This window comes from Palaemon carinicauda, chromosome 10 (assembly GCF_036898095.1).
Source record: "Palaemon carinicauda isolate YSFRI2023 chromosome 10, ASM3689809v2, whole genome shotgun sequence".
NCBI lineage: Eukaryota > Metazoa > Arthropoda > Malacostraca > Decapoda > Palaemonidae > Palaemon > Palaemon carinicauda.
Window position 1 is genome coordinate 138,272,708 of NC_090734.1, and position 12,421 is coordinate 138,285,128.

A 12,421-nucleotide genomic window follows, 5' to 3' on the forward strand; every position below is an offset into this window, starting at 1 on the left:
CCGTGCTCCGTTGCTAGGCAACCGCAGCGCATGTTCGCATTACCTCCTCCACACCACTGCTGGTCATGAAGTGAGGAGATTGTGCTCTCTCTTCCTTACTACAATCGAGCTTCTCGCATATTGAACTCGCTTACCCTTTTAGTGTTTAGTTCTTGTGACTTTTGTGTCTTTTCTTTATTCACAGTCACTTGCGTTACTATTCATTATCTGTGGGTTACGAATGAGTGATTTATATCTGGTAAATCACAGAATTTAGGTTCTTGCCCAGGATGTGATAGTGACCATTGTGGCATTCTCATGAGGCAGGCAAATGTAGATCCATGTCTTTTTTGTCCCTCTTGCCTAGACAAGAGATGTTTAAAGGAATCACCATGTAACTAAAGTAGGGAGCGGACATCATCCCAACTGGAGAGATAATATTTTCGTTGCAGAAACTTAACAAGATTTTTATCCTATGCATCCTCCCAACAGGAGTTAGAGACAAATTTCCTTCTCTGCGACAATAGCCTCCCTTTAATATTTTGTGTCGTGAATTCCATGACACTTTAATTACAATAGACGACACCCATAGTAATCTGAATAGTGCAAACTATATTTTTCATCATCTACAGTCATCATATGAAAAGGGGGATATGCTGTCTGTACACTATGGTTAAATGTTTTAGTAGAGTTATCCACCCATAGCGTATAAAAACTAGAAGTGTTACTTCCGTAGATGAGTAAAATGTTGGCAATATTCATTGGCTGAGATCTGAAATCTGATTGCTCTTGTTTTTCATATTTTTATATTATCTATAAATTTAAGCTTTTATAATGATAATTCAAAAAGAGAATATTACAATATGAAAAATATAAAATCATTTTGCCCTTAGAAACCGTGACATGAAGATGAGTCTGTGATATAGATTTACATGCATTATATTTATTAATGCCCGCTGTACCAAGGGAGCGATAGGTGAGCCTCGATGTAGCGAGGGATTACTGTACGGTATACAGTATACAAACATGTAGATAACAGACTGGGCAGGCTGTGTTGGGATGCTTTCATGGCTATGGACAAGAGGTGACTAGTATTTACAAACTACTTTGTTTGAACAAGAGCTAGGGTATGGGATGCTGATCAACAGATTAAATCATGTTGCCATATGCACCAATAAGGTCAATTTTCTGCCCCATGGTTCATAGGGACTGCGCATAGACGTCAGCTGTGAACCAGTGTCATAGGTCATATCTACATCAATAGATGTACACCATCAAATAAGGTTTGTCTTAACAGGTCTGCAAATGCCAGTTTACTGTAAAAGTCAATACAGTTCGTAAGTCTCAACCTTAAGATATCAGAGGTGTAATTTAGGTTTAGGCTCTTAATGTTGGTCAGGCTTCAAAGTAAGGCTGAACAGTGATACAGAGCTTAAAGTTTCATTAATTATTACAGTAATTATTTTCTTGTACTGCTTTCTTATTTTTTTTATTGAAGTCAGTGTAATAAAAAACTTCATTCTTAACCAATCTGTCAGCAAATAGTACATTACTGTAATTAGCACTGCAATGGACAGGGTATCAGAGGTATTCTCAGGTATAGTTCTTAAATACAACAGTTAGTTGGAAAGTGCCTGAGCATCAGGTTTAATGGGGAATGAAGTATTTTGATTAAAGTATCGCATCAGCAAGATTGCCCAAGTACTGTATGGTCATATGTCATGTTAAGCTTTCAATTTGTTCCAAAACTTGGTAGGTAACGAGAATGAACCTTTCTGAAATTTGGAAGTGAATAAACTTGAAGTATCACTTCAATAGAAGCCCAACTACTTGTAATTTACTAGTATAGTACTGTATGTAGGTTGACTAATGACAACACACATTATTTACAGAGAAATAGCCGCACGGGGTTTGTTCGAGGTATAAGAAGAATTCAACAAGCCGCTTACCCTGTTGGAAAACGTCCAACTACTCCCCAACAGCCACAGCAAGAGCCAAGTAAGTTTTTCTATCTTGGTGGGAAATTTTATTATGGAATTATGTTTTCACTTTTATCATCAAAATGTGTCATCAAACATGGATTTTGATAAATTTAGCGCTACATTAATGGGTTCTCTCACATTCTCTGTAATAATAATTTAGTTTTAACTCCTCAGCAGTTACTAGGACCGTCTAAAGTTATGACATTGTATTAGTGCATCAAGAATAATAAACTAATGCAAATAGAACATTTATATTAGTAATACTTGTAGTGCAGCCCCTAGGAAATACAGTAATCTATTACTTGACCAACAGTAATTTACAGCTGCATACATAAACAAATAGAAAATATTCTACCTGCAGATCATTTTGACCCAAAGACCAAACATTCTACAAGCATATAAATCAGAAAATGCTGACAAAATCCATATTTTTAAATATTTACCTTAGCCGGTGGATATATATGTAGCTAACGTCTCCGACGGTCGACTGATTCAAAAAACTCGCGAGCGATCGCCGTGGTGGTTGCTGGGTTTGACCTCTAGCGCCAACTGCCGGCCAGATACCGCATATATTTCCCCAGGAATTCAGTTCTTCTCTTTCGGTTGAAACGACAACATTGGTTCCGCTCGCGCTTAATCTCAAAGTTTTCAACTAATTAGTGAAGTACTTTTTTCATGGTTTTATGGCTTTCGCCGTGTTGGTTCATCTTCGATAAAACTCTTGAATAACTTTTTTGATTTTCTTTTGCTGAACTTGGCTTGATTTTTGGGACTTTTTAAAATTTTCTAAATGGCTGACCCTTCTCCTGTCTATCCTAAATGTTCAAAAGACTGTAATAAACGCCTTCCTAAAGCTTCCATCGATCCTCATTCTATTTGTATTAATTGCAGAGGCAAATCCTGTCAATTATGGGATCGATGTGAGGAATGTGTTGTTTTGTCAGAATTCGAGTGGTTGGAGTATGAGAAATATAGTCGAAAACTCGAAAGAGATATGGTTAGAAGAAGCTCTTCTCGATCACAAGAATTTTCCTCTTCCCAGGCCCCTGAACCTTTTCCTCCCCCTGTAGTGGTAGTTTCAGAACCCCCTACTAGCGCTAATGAACCTTCTCTTAGAGATATGTTAAAGGCTATTAATGCCTTGGGTGAAAAGGTCGAATCGCTAGCCTCGGACAGAAATCAGCTCATGTCCGATGTAAAGATTTTGAAGGGAGAAAGTGATAAAGTGAAAAGTGCAACAAATGTGTTTAGTGTTAATTCGTCTGTTCGTGCTTGTCGCTTACCCAGTCCGAGACCTCTTTCAAGCTCCCCAACCCCTGGGAGAAGGAATGTCACAAGACCAAAGGGGCGAGAGGCTTTAACCAACGAACAGACGTTCCCTCAAAGGTATCAGACGTTTCTCCTCAAGCACGTCCTTACCATAAGACAGGAGAGACTAAGTTCTCCTCGTCTTCCGATGACTCGTTTCTTAAAAAATCTTGGCGTAAGATTTCGAGACCGTTGAAACGTAAATTAGTTCCTTCAGAACAAGATCAACGTCCTGGCTATAGTCATTGGGACAGCCCAGACCGTATTCCCTCATCGGAGGATAACTCTCCTATTAAGCGATCTCTTTTATCGTCTAGTTTTGTGGCCCCGGAGGCCTATTCTGAAAGTTACGATCCCGTTTTGCTTTCTGGTCGTTCCAGACGTGACGTTTATTATGAGAGTCCCGTTCATAGCGATGACGTTCATGAACAGACGTTACCGACGTCACGATCTATTTCGAGTGCGGTTGATCCGAAGTTAAGTGTTTTGCAAGATATGCAGTTGAAGCTTTCTTCTTTAATGAAAGCTTACGATCCTGTTCCTGTGCGAAAGGATCCTTTGCTTGCTGTACGTCACGGTTCTGGAAAACGTGATTCAGGTCTTCAACCTTCTAAACGAGATTTGTTACGTCACGCTAACGTTACCCCTAGTGTCAGCTTTGCTGTTAAACGAGATGCAGAACATAAATCTCGACGTAACTTTGATCGACAGTCAGTTAAGTCGAGTCGTAACTTTGATCAGCAGTCATGGCAGTCCCACCGAGACTTTGAACGTCAGCCACCGCAGTCACTACGTGACGTTGAGCTGCAGACACCGCAGACACAATGTGACGTTGAGCGGCAGACACCGCAGACACGACGTGACGTCGAGCGTCAGTCACCGAAGTCACGATATGACATCGGACAGCAGTCACTGCTGTTACTACGTGACGTTGAACGTCAGTCACTTCAGCGTCGACGTGTAGTAGAATAACATTCTCTGCAGTCACAACGTGACATCGACCCTCCAACTTTAACTTCTGATCATATACAAGTTGATGTAGCCTGTCAGGCTACATCACGTAATACTGAATATAAATCTCCTTCTCGCAAGACTTTAGATTTATCAGATGATGTGCCTTCTGAGGAAGAAGTTGATGACCCCCTTTCATCTAATGTAGCTTTGGGGATTCATTCAGAAGAGGAGGAACCTAGGGTTGTCCAACAATCCCTTGATTTTAAAAAGATTATGAACATCTTTAGGGAAATTTTTCCTACTCATTTTGTAATGGCTGCACCACGTTCTCCGCCTTCTGAATTTACTCTGGGCATGACTTCTTCGACTCCTTCATATACGAAGTTAGTTCTCTCTCGTTCTTCCAAGAGAGCCATGCGCTTACTGGGAGTCTGGTTGGAATCCAGGAGAAGTTTAGGAAAGTCTGCCTTTGCTTTTCCTCCTTCTAAATTAGCTTCTCGCTCGAGCGTCTGGTATGACACAGGAGAAGTTCTCGGCTTGGGAGTTCCTGCCTCTGCCCAGGGAGACTTCTCAAGCCTAGTAGACTCTCCTCGTCGTCTAGCCATTAGATGCTCCAAGATTTTATGGTCTTCTTCAAAGCTAGATCATCTCCTGAAAGGAGTATTTCGAGCGTTCAAAGTATTTAGTTTTTTGGATTGTTCCCTGGGAGCCTTAAGCAAGAAGGTCTCTCCAGCGGACAATGATATTGCTGTACAAATTATGTCATGCATGGACAAGGCCATAAGGGATGGCTCCAATGAACTGGCAGCTACGTTCACTGCAGGAGTACTTAAGAAAAGAGTAACTTTGTGTTCTGTCCTTTCTCTAGGGGTCACTCCTTGTCAGAAGTCAGAGCTACTTTTTGCGCCTCTGTCAAGTACTCTGTTCCCTTAACATCTTATTAAAGATATTGCGTTGTCTCTTGCACTGAAGGACACGCACGATTTAGTGGCCAAGACAGCACGCAAGGTTTTACCTTCTTCTTATGCCAACAAACCCAAGTTTGATACACCAGCCACAAGATTTATTCCTCCCTTTCGTGGCAGAGCTCCCAGCAGGGGACCCTCTCGTCCGGATAACAAACGAGGTAAGAGAAGGGGATCCAGATCCTCCCGTGGCAGCGTCTGACTGCCCACGGCTTCAGACAGCAGTAGGTGCCAGACTGACGAACTTCTTGCAGGCCTGGGAGAGAAGGGGAGCAGACCGAGAGTCAGTTCTGTTTCTAAAGGAGGGTTACAAAATCCCTTTTGTACGGAAACCTCCTCTAGTAAATTTTCCGATAGACCTCTCTCCCAGGTATCGAGAGGAAACAGAGAGACAGGCTTTGCGACATCAAGTATCTCTTTTGTTAGAAAAGGGGGCGGTGGTGAAAGTCTCGGACCTTCAATCCCCAGGCTTTTACAACCGTCTCTTCCTGGTTCCGAAGAACACAGGAGGTTGGAGACCAGTGCTAGATGTAAGTGCACTCAATGTGTTCATTGTCAAGACAAAGTTCACGATGGAGACTACCAAATCTGTTTTGGCAGCAGTAAGGGAAGGCGACTGGATGGTCTCTCTCGACCTTCAGGATGCATACTTCCACATCCCGATTCATCCAAACTTTCAACATTATCTGAGGTTTGTGTACGGGAAAGGAGTGTACCAATTCCAAGCACTGTGCTTCGGCCTCAGCCCTGCTGCTCTTGTTTTTACAAGGTTCATGCGAAATGTAGCAAGCTTTCTACATTTGTCAGGGATCAGAGCCTCCCTTTATTTGGACGACTGGCTAATCAGGGCGTCGTCATTAAATCGCTGTCTGGAGAACCTCAAATGGACATTAGACCTAACCAAGGAACTAGGTCTCATAGTGAACGTAGAGAAGTCACAACTTACTCCATCCCAGACAATTCTTTATTTGGGGATGGAGATCAGAGTCGAGTTTTTCGGGCTTTTCCGTCTCCCACAAGAATGGAACAAGCTCTGTTAAAAGTCCGTCAATTGCAAGAGAAAAACAGTTGCTCAGTAAGAGTTTGGATGAGCCTCGTGGGAACTCTTTCATCGCTGGAGTAGTTTATCTCTCTGGGGAGACTCAACCTTTGCCCTCTCCAATTTCACCTAAACCATTGGAACAAGGAGAAGGGCTTAGAGATGATCTCTATTCCAATCTCCAACTCAGTCAAGACATGTCTGACTTGGTGGGACAGCAACATCAGACTTCAAGAAGGTCTTTCTCTTGCGATCAAAAACCCAAACCATGTGTTGTATTCAGACGCATCGGATTTGGGTTGGGGAGCGACACTGGACAATCTGGAATGCTCGGGTCTTTGGTCCATGGATCAGAAGAAACTCCATATAAACTGCAAGGAACTTCTGGCAGTCCATCTAGCTTTAAAGAGTTTCGAGAGTCTGGTTCAGAATAAAGTGGTAGAGGTGAATGCAGACAATACCACGGCCTTAGCGTATATCTCAAAACAAGGAGGGACTCACTCTCACTCCCTTTTCGTCACCGCAAGGGACCTCCTCATTTGGTCAAAGGCAAGAAACATCTCTCTTTTGACGAGATTCGTGCTAGGAGAAATGAATGTCTTAGCGGACTGCCTCAGCAGAAGAGGACAAGTCATCTCCACGGAGTGGACGTTGCACAAGACTGTGTGCGAGTGGCTATGGATGATATGGGGTCAACCCACCATAGATCTGTTTGCGACTTCACTGACAAAGAGGCTCCCAACTTACTGCTCTCCAGTTCCAGATCCAGAGGCAGCCCACATAGACGCTTTCCTGCTGGACTGGTCTCGCCTAGACATCTATGCCTTCCCACCATTCAAGATCCTAAACAAGGTTCTTCAGAAATTCGCCTCTCACGAAGGGACCAGGTTGACGTTGGTTGCTCCCCTCTGGGCGTCGAGAGAATGGTTCACAGAGGTACTTCTATGGCTGGTGGACATTCCAAGAAGTTTACCGTTACGGATGGATCTACTGCGTCAACCTCATGTAAAAAGATTTCATCAAAGTCTCCCCGCGCTTCGTCTAACTGCCTTCAGACTATCGAAAGACTCTTTAGAGCTCGAGGGTTTTCGAAGGAGGCAGGTAGAGCGATCGCAAGGGCTAGAAGGTCCTCTACCATCAGGATCTACCAATCTAAATGGGAGATATTTAGAGACTGGTGCAAGTCCTCCTCTATTTCCTCTTCCAATACCACTGTAGCACAGATTGCAGACTTTCTACTTTATCTTAGAAATGATCGCATCCTTTCTGCCTCAACTATTAAAGGCTACAGAAGCATGTTAGCTTCAGTTTTTAGACATAGAAATTTAGATCTGTCTAATAATAAAGATCTTCAAGACCTTCTCAAGTCTTTTGAGACTTCCAAGGAGCGTCAGATCTCTACTCCTGCTTGGAATTTGGACGTGGTCCTTAAGTTCCTTATGTCTGAAAGGTTTGAGCTGTTGAATTCAACATCACTCAAAGATCTTGCACTCCAAACTCTCTTTTTAGTGAGCTTGGCTACCGCAAAGAGAGTTAGTGAAGTACATGCCTTCAGCAAAAATATTGGCTTCTGCTCTTATAAAGCAGTATGCTCGCTTCAACTTGGTTTTTTAGCCAAAAATGAACGACCATCTCGTCCATGGCCTAAGTCGTTTGAACTTCCCAGTCTATCTGAAATTGTTGGGAATGAAATTGAAAGAGTCCTGTGCCCTGTAAGAGCTCTTAAATTTCATTTAAATAGAACCAAAATGCTGCGAGGTAATTCAGAGGCTTTATGGTGTTCAGTTAAAAAGCCCTCCTTACCGATGTCGAAAAATGCGTTGTCATATTTTATTAGACTTTTAATTAGAGAGGCTCACTCTCATTTAAGTGATAATGACCTGAAATTGCTTAAAGTCAAAACTCATGAAGTTAGAGCGGTGGCAACTTCAGTAGCGTTCAAACAAAATAGATCCCTTAGAAGCATTATGGACGCAACCTTTTGGAGGAGTAAATCTGTGTTTGCTTCACATTATTTTAAAAATGTCCAGACTCTTTATGAGGACTGCTGCACGTTGGGACCATTCGTAGCAGCGAGTGCAGTAGTGTGTGAAGGTTCTACCACTACATTCCCTTAATCCCAATATCCTTTTTCTTCTCTTGAAACTTTTAATTTTTTGGGTCGTATGTGGAGACTAAGAAGTCTTCCGCAATCTTTTGATTTGGCGGGTGGTCAAGCTTGTTTCTTGAGAGCGCCCAGATCAAGGGTATTGATGAGGTCCTGTTATAGGGGTGTTCACCCCAAATATAACAGCTCCTAGAAGTCTTTCAGCACCCTGAGTGGAACGCTGGGCTTCATAAGGATAGCGGACTAATGAGGCAGAGTAATCATCAGAGTCAGCTTCCTTATCAGGTACCTATACTTAAGTTTGTTTTTTGGATAATTGTCAAAAACTCTTGAGCTTATATTCCTTTAATGTTTTAATACTGGTCTCTACCCTCCACCAAGGTTGTGAATCAGCTACATATATATCCACCGGCTAAGTTAAATATTTAAAAATGATATTTTCAATTTAAAATAAATTTTTGAATATACTTACCCGGTGGATATATATAATTAAAGGCCCTCCCTTCCTCCCCGATAGAGACCCTATGGACTGAGAAGAACTGAATTCCTGGGGAAATTATGCGGTATCTGGCCGGCAGTTGGCGCTAGTGGTCACACCCGTGAGTTTTTAATCTGTCGACCGTCGGAGACGTTAGCTACATATATATCCACCGGGTAAGTATATTCAAAAATTTATTTTAAATTGAAAATATCATTTTTCATTAATGAACAAAATAGTGCCTCATATTCACTTGATATATCACAAAATATGAAGTGAAAGAGGGGAAGGAAGATGAAGTAATGCTAAAAAATGGATTTCCACACATCTCTTTCAAGAAACCAATTTAGGGATAAGGTTTTTTGACAAATAAACTTCCTATCTGATGATAACAATGCTACTTTGGATGGTGATTTAGCAATAAGTACACCAATCCTTGATGGAGAATTAAAACATAGTAGAAAATAGATTTATAATTCAAAAAGGCACAAAGTTTGAAAGTTCATTCTAAAAGGGATTATTTAGTCAATGTAAAAATTTTGTGCGTGAAATATTGAATTCTAATCAGTGTTATTTCATGTAATTATCATTTAATACTATGTATTTTCGTTGAAGGCTCGTCTACACATGTGGATAGACTGAGGAGACGTGGTAGTCGAGATGAGGTGGACACCAACTTAACTGATGGAAAACCAACTGGTTTTTTCAACAAAGTATGTACATTTTTAGATTTTTTAAGTGAATCTTACCTAGTAGTCCTATGCTTTAAACATCAAAGCCACCGGTTTGTTGACCTCTCTTCTCCCCTCCCCTGTGATGCTCTGTAGACATGATAGGTGGTACCACTGGGTTAAGACATTACTGGTTATTACATTCAAACGACTCGTGTAATCATAATCGTGCTCGCTGCGCTAACCAATCCTCTACTTCAGATTGATTTAAAATTGAAATGGGCAATCTGATAGTAGAATTTGAAGAAATCAAAAGATATGTCTTCAGTTGGTTTTAAAATCCTCAGTAATTCAGGAGGTGCCAATATTTTTGGAAAACATATGGAAGAGTAGTGAAGGAATTAGTAGTTAGTGATAGAACCAAGATAATTGATAACTAACAGGAACGCCAGTGGAATCATTGATAAGGTAGTTGGATGGTTGCTTTTGGAAAGAAGAATAAGCATCTACCCTTTTCCTGTCACAACTGCAGTGGTGAACTGGTATTTAGACTAGTACATACATACATACATATACCCAGGCACTTCCCCCAATTTTGGGGGGTAGCCGACATCAACAAAGAAACAAAAACAAAAAGGGGACCTCTACTCTCTACGTTCCTCCCAGCCTAGTAAGGGATTAAAACAGTTCCTAATATAAGGTATGATTTTATTATGAATCTAATGATTGGGTGAGATTCATGGTGATAAATCTTTTGTTGGGAAAGCATAGAAAATATGAAGTGATTTTATAAGGTGACTTATCGTACACCTTTCTCTCCTGCTGGGTGCACAACTGCTTGTTAAATATGTTTTATTAATAAACTTACGCTATATAAGGTTATTGGAAACGAGTGTAGATGGATTCCTACTGTTACTAACGTATCATCGAAAAGTTAGGAATGTTTTTCTGACATAAAGATGCAGTAGGCAGAAGACTTATAAGAACCACAGTTAAAGACACCTCTTTTTTTGATGAATAGCGATGTTATTTAACTATTTATAGTTTATAGATAGCGGTGTTGTTCAATTATTTACAGTTTAGTTAATAAATAATCAACTATTTATAGTTTATAGGTATAAATGTTCAACTATTTATAGTTTATAGATAATGATGATGTTAGAATATTTATAGGTTATAGATAGCAATGTTGTTCAACTATATATAGTTTATAGATAGGTTGTTTGTTTCCTCTTGAAGCATTGGGCAATTTTAAATTCTAGTTGGAATGTATGATGTTAATTCTATTGTGTAATCGTACTAAATCTTTTCGCGCACTATATTTTTAAGTAAGTGTTGGTTACTGATCGGACCATGTGGAGCTCACACACATTGTTATTGTTGCCTAGCGTATCGTACAAAAAACATTAGAAAATTAATTTAAACATGAATATAGTAGAATTTTCTCACAAGGTAACCATGTCAGTGGTCGTTAGGACTGAGAGGGGTAAATTTGGAGTGAATGTGCACCAACAAAATCTTTTTTTTACCCTATAAGCAAGCTTCTAAATGACATGATCTTTTGTCTGGTAATGGAACAGACCTCTTACAGCGTAAAAATGACGAAATCATTAAATGGATGTGTGACCAAATATGGCTATTTTTCAGGCTGCCGATACCCTTAAGAAATTATGTATGGTATATTATCAACTTTTGACACATGTTCTTCCAGTTGTTTTTGTTATGCGGGTTAACCTTTGCATGATGTGATATATTAGTTGCATGAATAATTAATTTGCATTGATACTGAAATTTCCAGAATAATGTGACTGGAAAATGATGTGTTTGTATTTTTTCTCTTCATTGATTTTTATTTTGTGAAATTTTACGAATGCCTGGACCATTTCAAATTTGCGGTTTAATCCACCAGTTACCCGAAATATAAATTTTCAAATCAATGAAATAAAAAAAAACATTTTTTTTTAAAAGTTTCTAAAGTTTAATTCCTTGCATAACTTGATGTGGTGTTAAAACTAATCCTAGGATAGCCACTACCAGTTCCAAAGTCCTGATCCTCATTTCCATACTTCATAATATTATTGTTGAGTTTGCCCCTTTCTTCTTGTACTTTTATCTTAATCTAGATTAATAAGTTTTAGGAATAAATACTTTTAATATATAACTATTCGTCTAAGTTTTCTTTTGCCCTTTTATTTTTACCATACTTTCTCTTTTACAATATCTTTTATTTGATTATCAAATGTTAACCCTTTTACCCCCAGGCTATTTGGAAATTTCCAACCCTTAACCCCCAGGGTTTATTTTTTTTCAAGCACATTTTGCAGTATATTTTTTTAAATTGCTCTAACAGCCTTATTTTTCGTCATAGAGAGGTCAGGTTGGTCTCATTCTCTTAGAAAATGCCTGAAGTTTCTCAAAAAATTATCAAAAATATGCAAAAAAAATAGCAGTTTTTTGCAAGGATGTACCGGTACGTCTATGGGGGTAAAGGGATGAGTTTTGTGAAACGTACCAGTACGTCCTTTGGGGGTAAAAGGGTTAACTTATACCTACAATCCCTCCCCTTTTTCAGCCTCATTACTTATATGTGCGTATAATTATAAACATTTTCTCTGCATGAAGCTTGTCAACTAAAGTGTGTAGGTGTTCTTTCTGTTATTAAACCATACAATAAAATTGTCTATCTTTAACCCATTTTTGTGCATGTTTCTCTTTGGTTTTCTCCTGAAACAGTATGAAGGGCCAAGATATTAAGAAATGTGTGAATCCTTTAACTTAACAAAGCTCAACTTTACAGCTTCATTGTTGTGATGGCTTTTGATGGTCTGGTATTTTAAGGCATGAAATATTTTGCTGATACATTGAATGGCAATTTTACAAAATTGTGTAGTTTTTGCTAGAAATTACTTAACTACTTATAATTGTTTTCAACTGCAGA

The 12,421-nt window shown here is 39.6% G+C and overlaps 1 protein-coding gene across 2 annotated transcripts in view; it reads left to right on the forward strand.

The window, feature by feature from the left end:
• Window positions 1–12,421, forward strand: part of dx (deltex) — an 81,421-nt gene that overhangs the window by 20,608 nt on the left and 48,392 nt on the right. For both annotated transcript variants that reach the window (XM_068381984.1, XM_068381985.1), the window contains exons 6-7: window positions 1,872–1,977; window positions 9,428–9,525. In XM_068381984.1, the coding sequence (XP_068238085.1) occupies window positions 1,872–1,977; window positions 9,428–9,525 (204 nt within the window). The remainder of the gene's footprint in view (window positions 1–1,871; window positions 1,978–9,427; window positions 9,526–12,421) is intronic.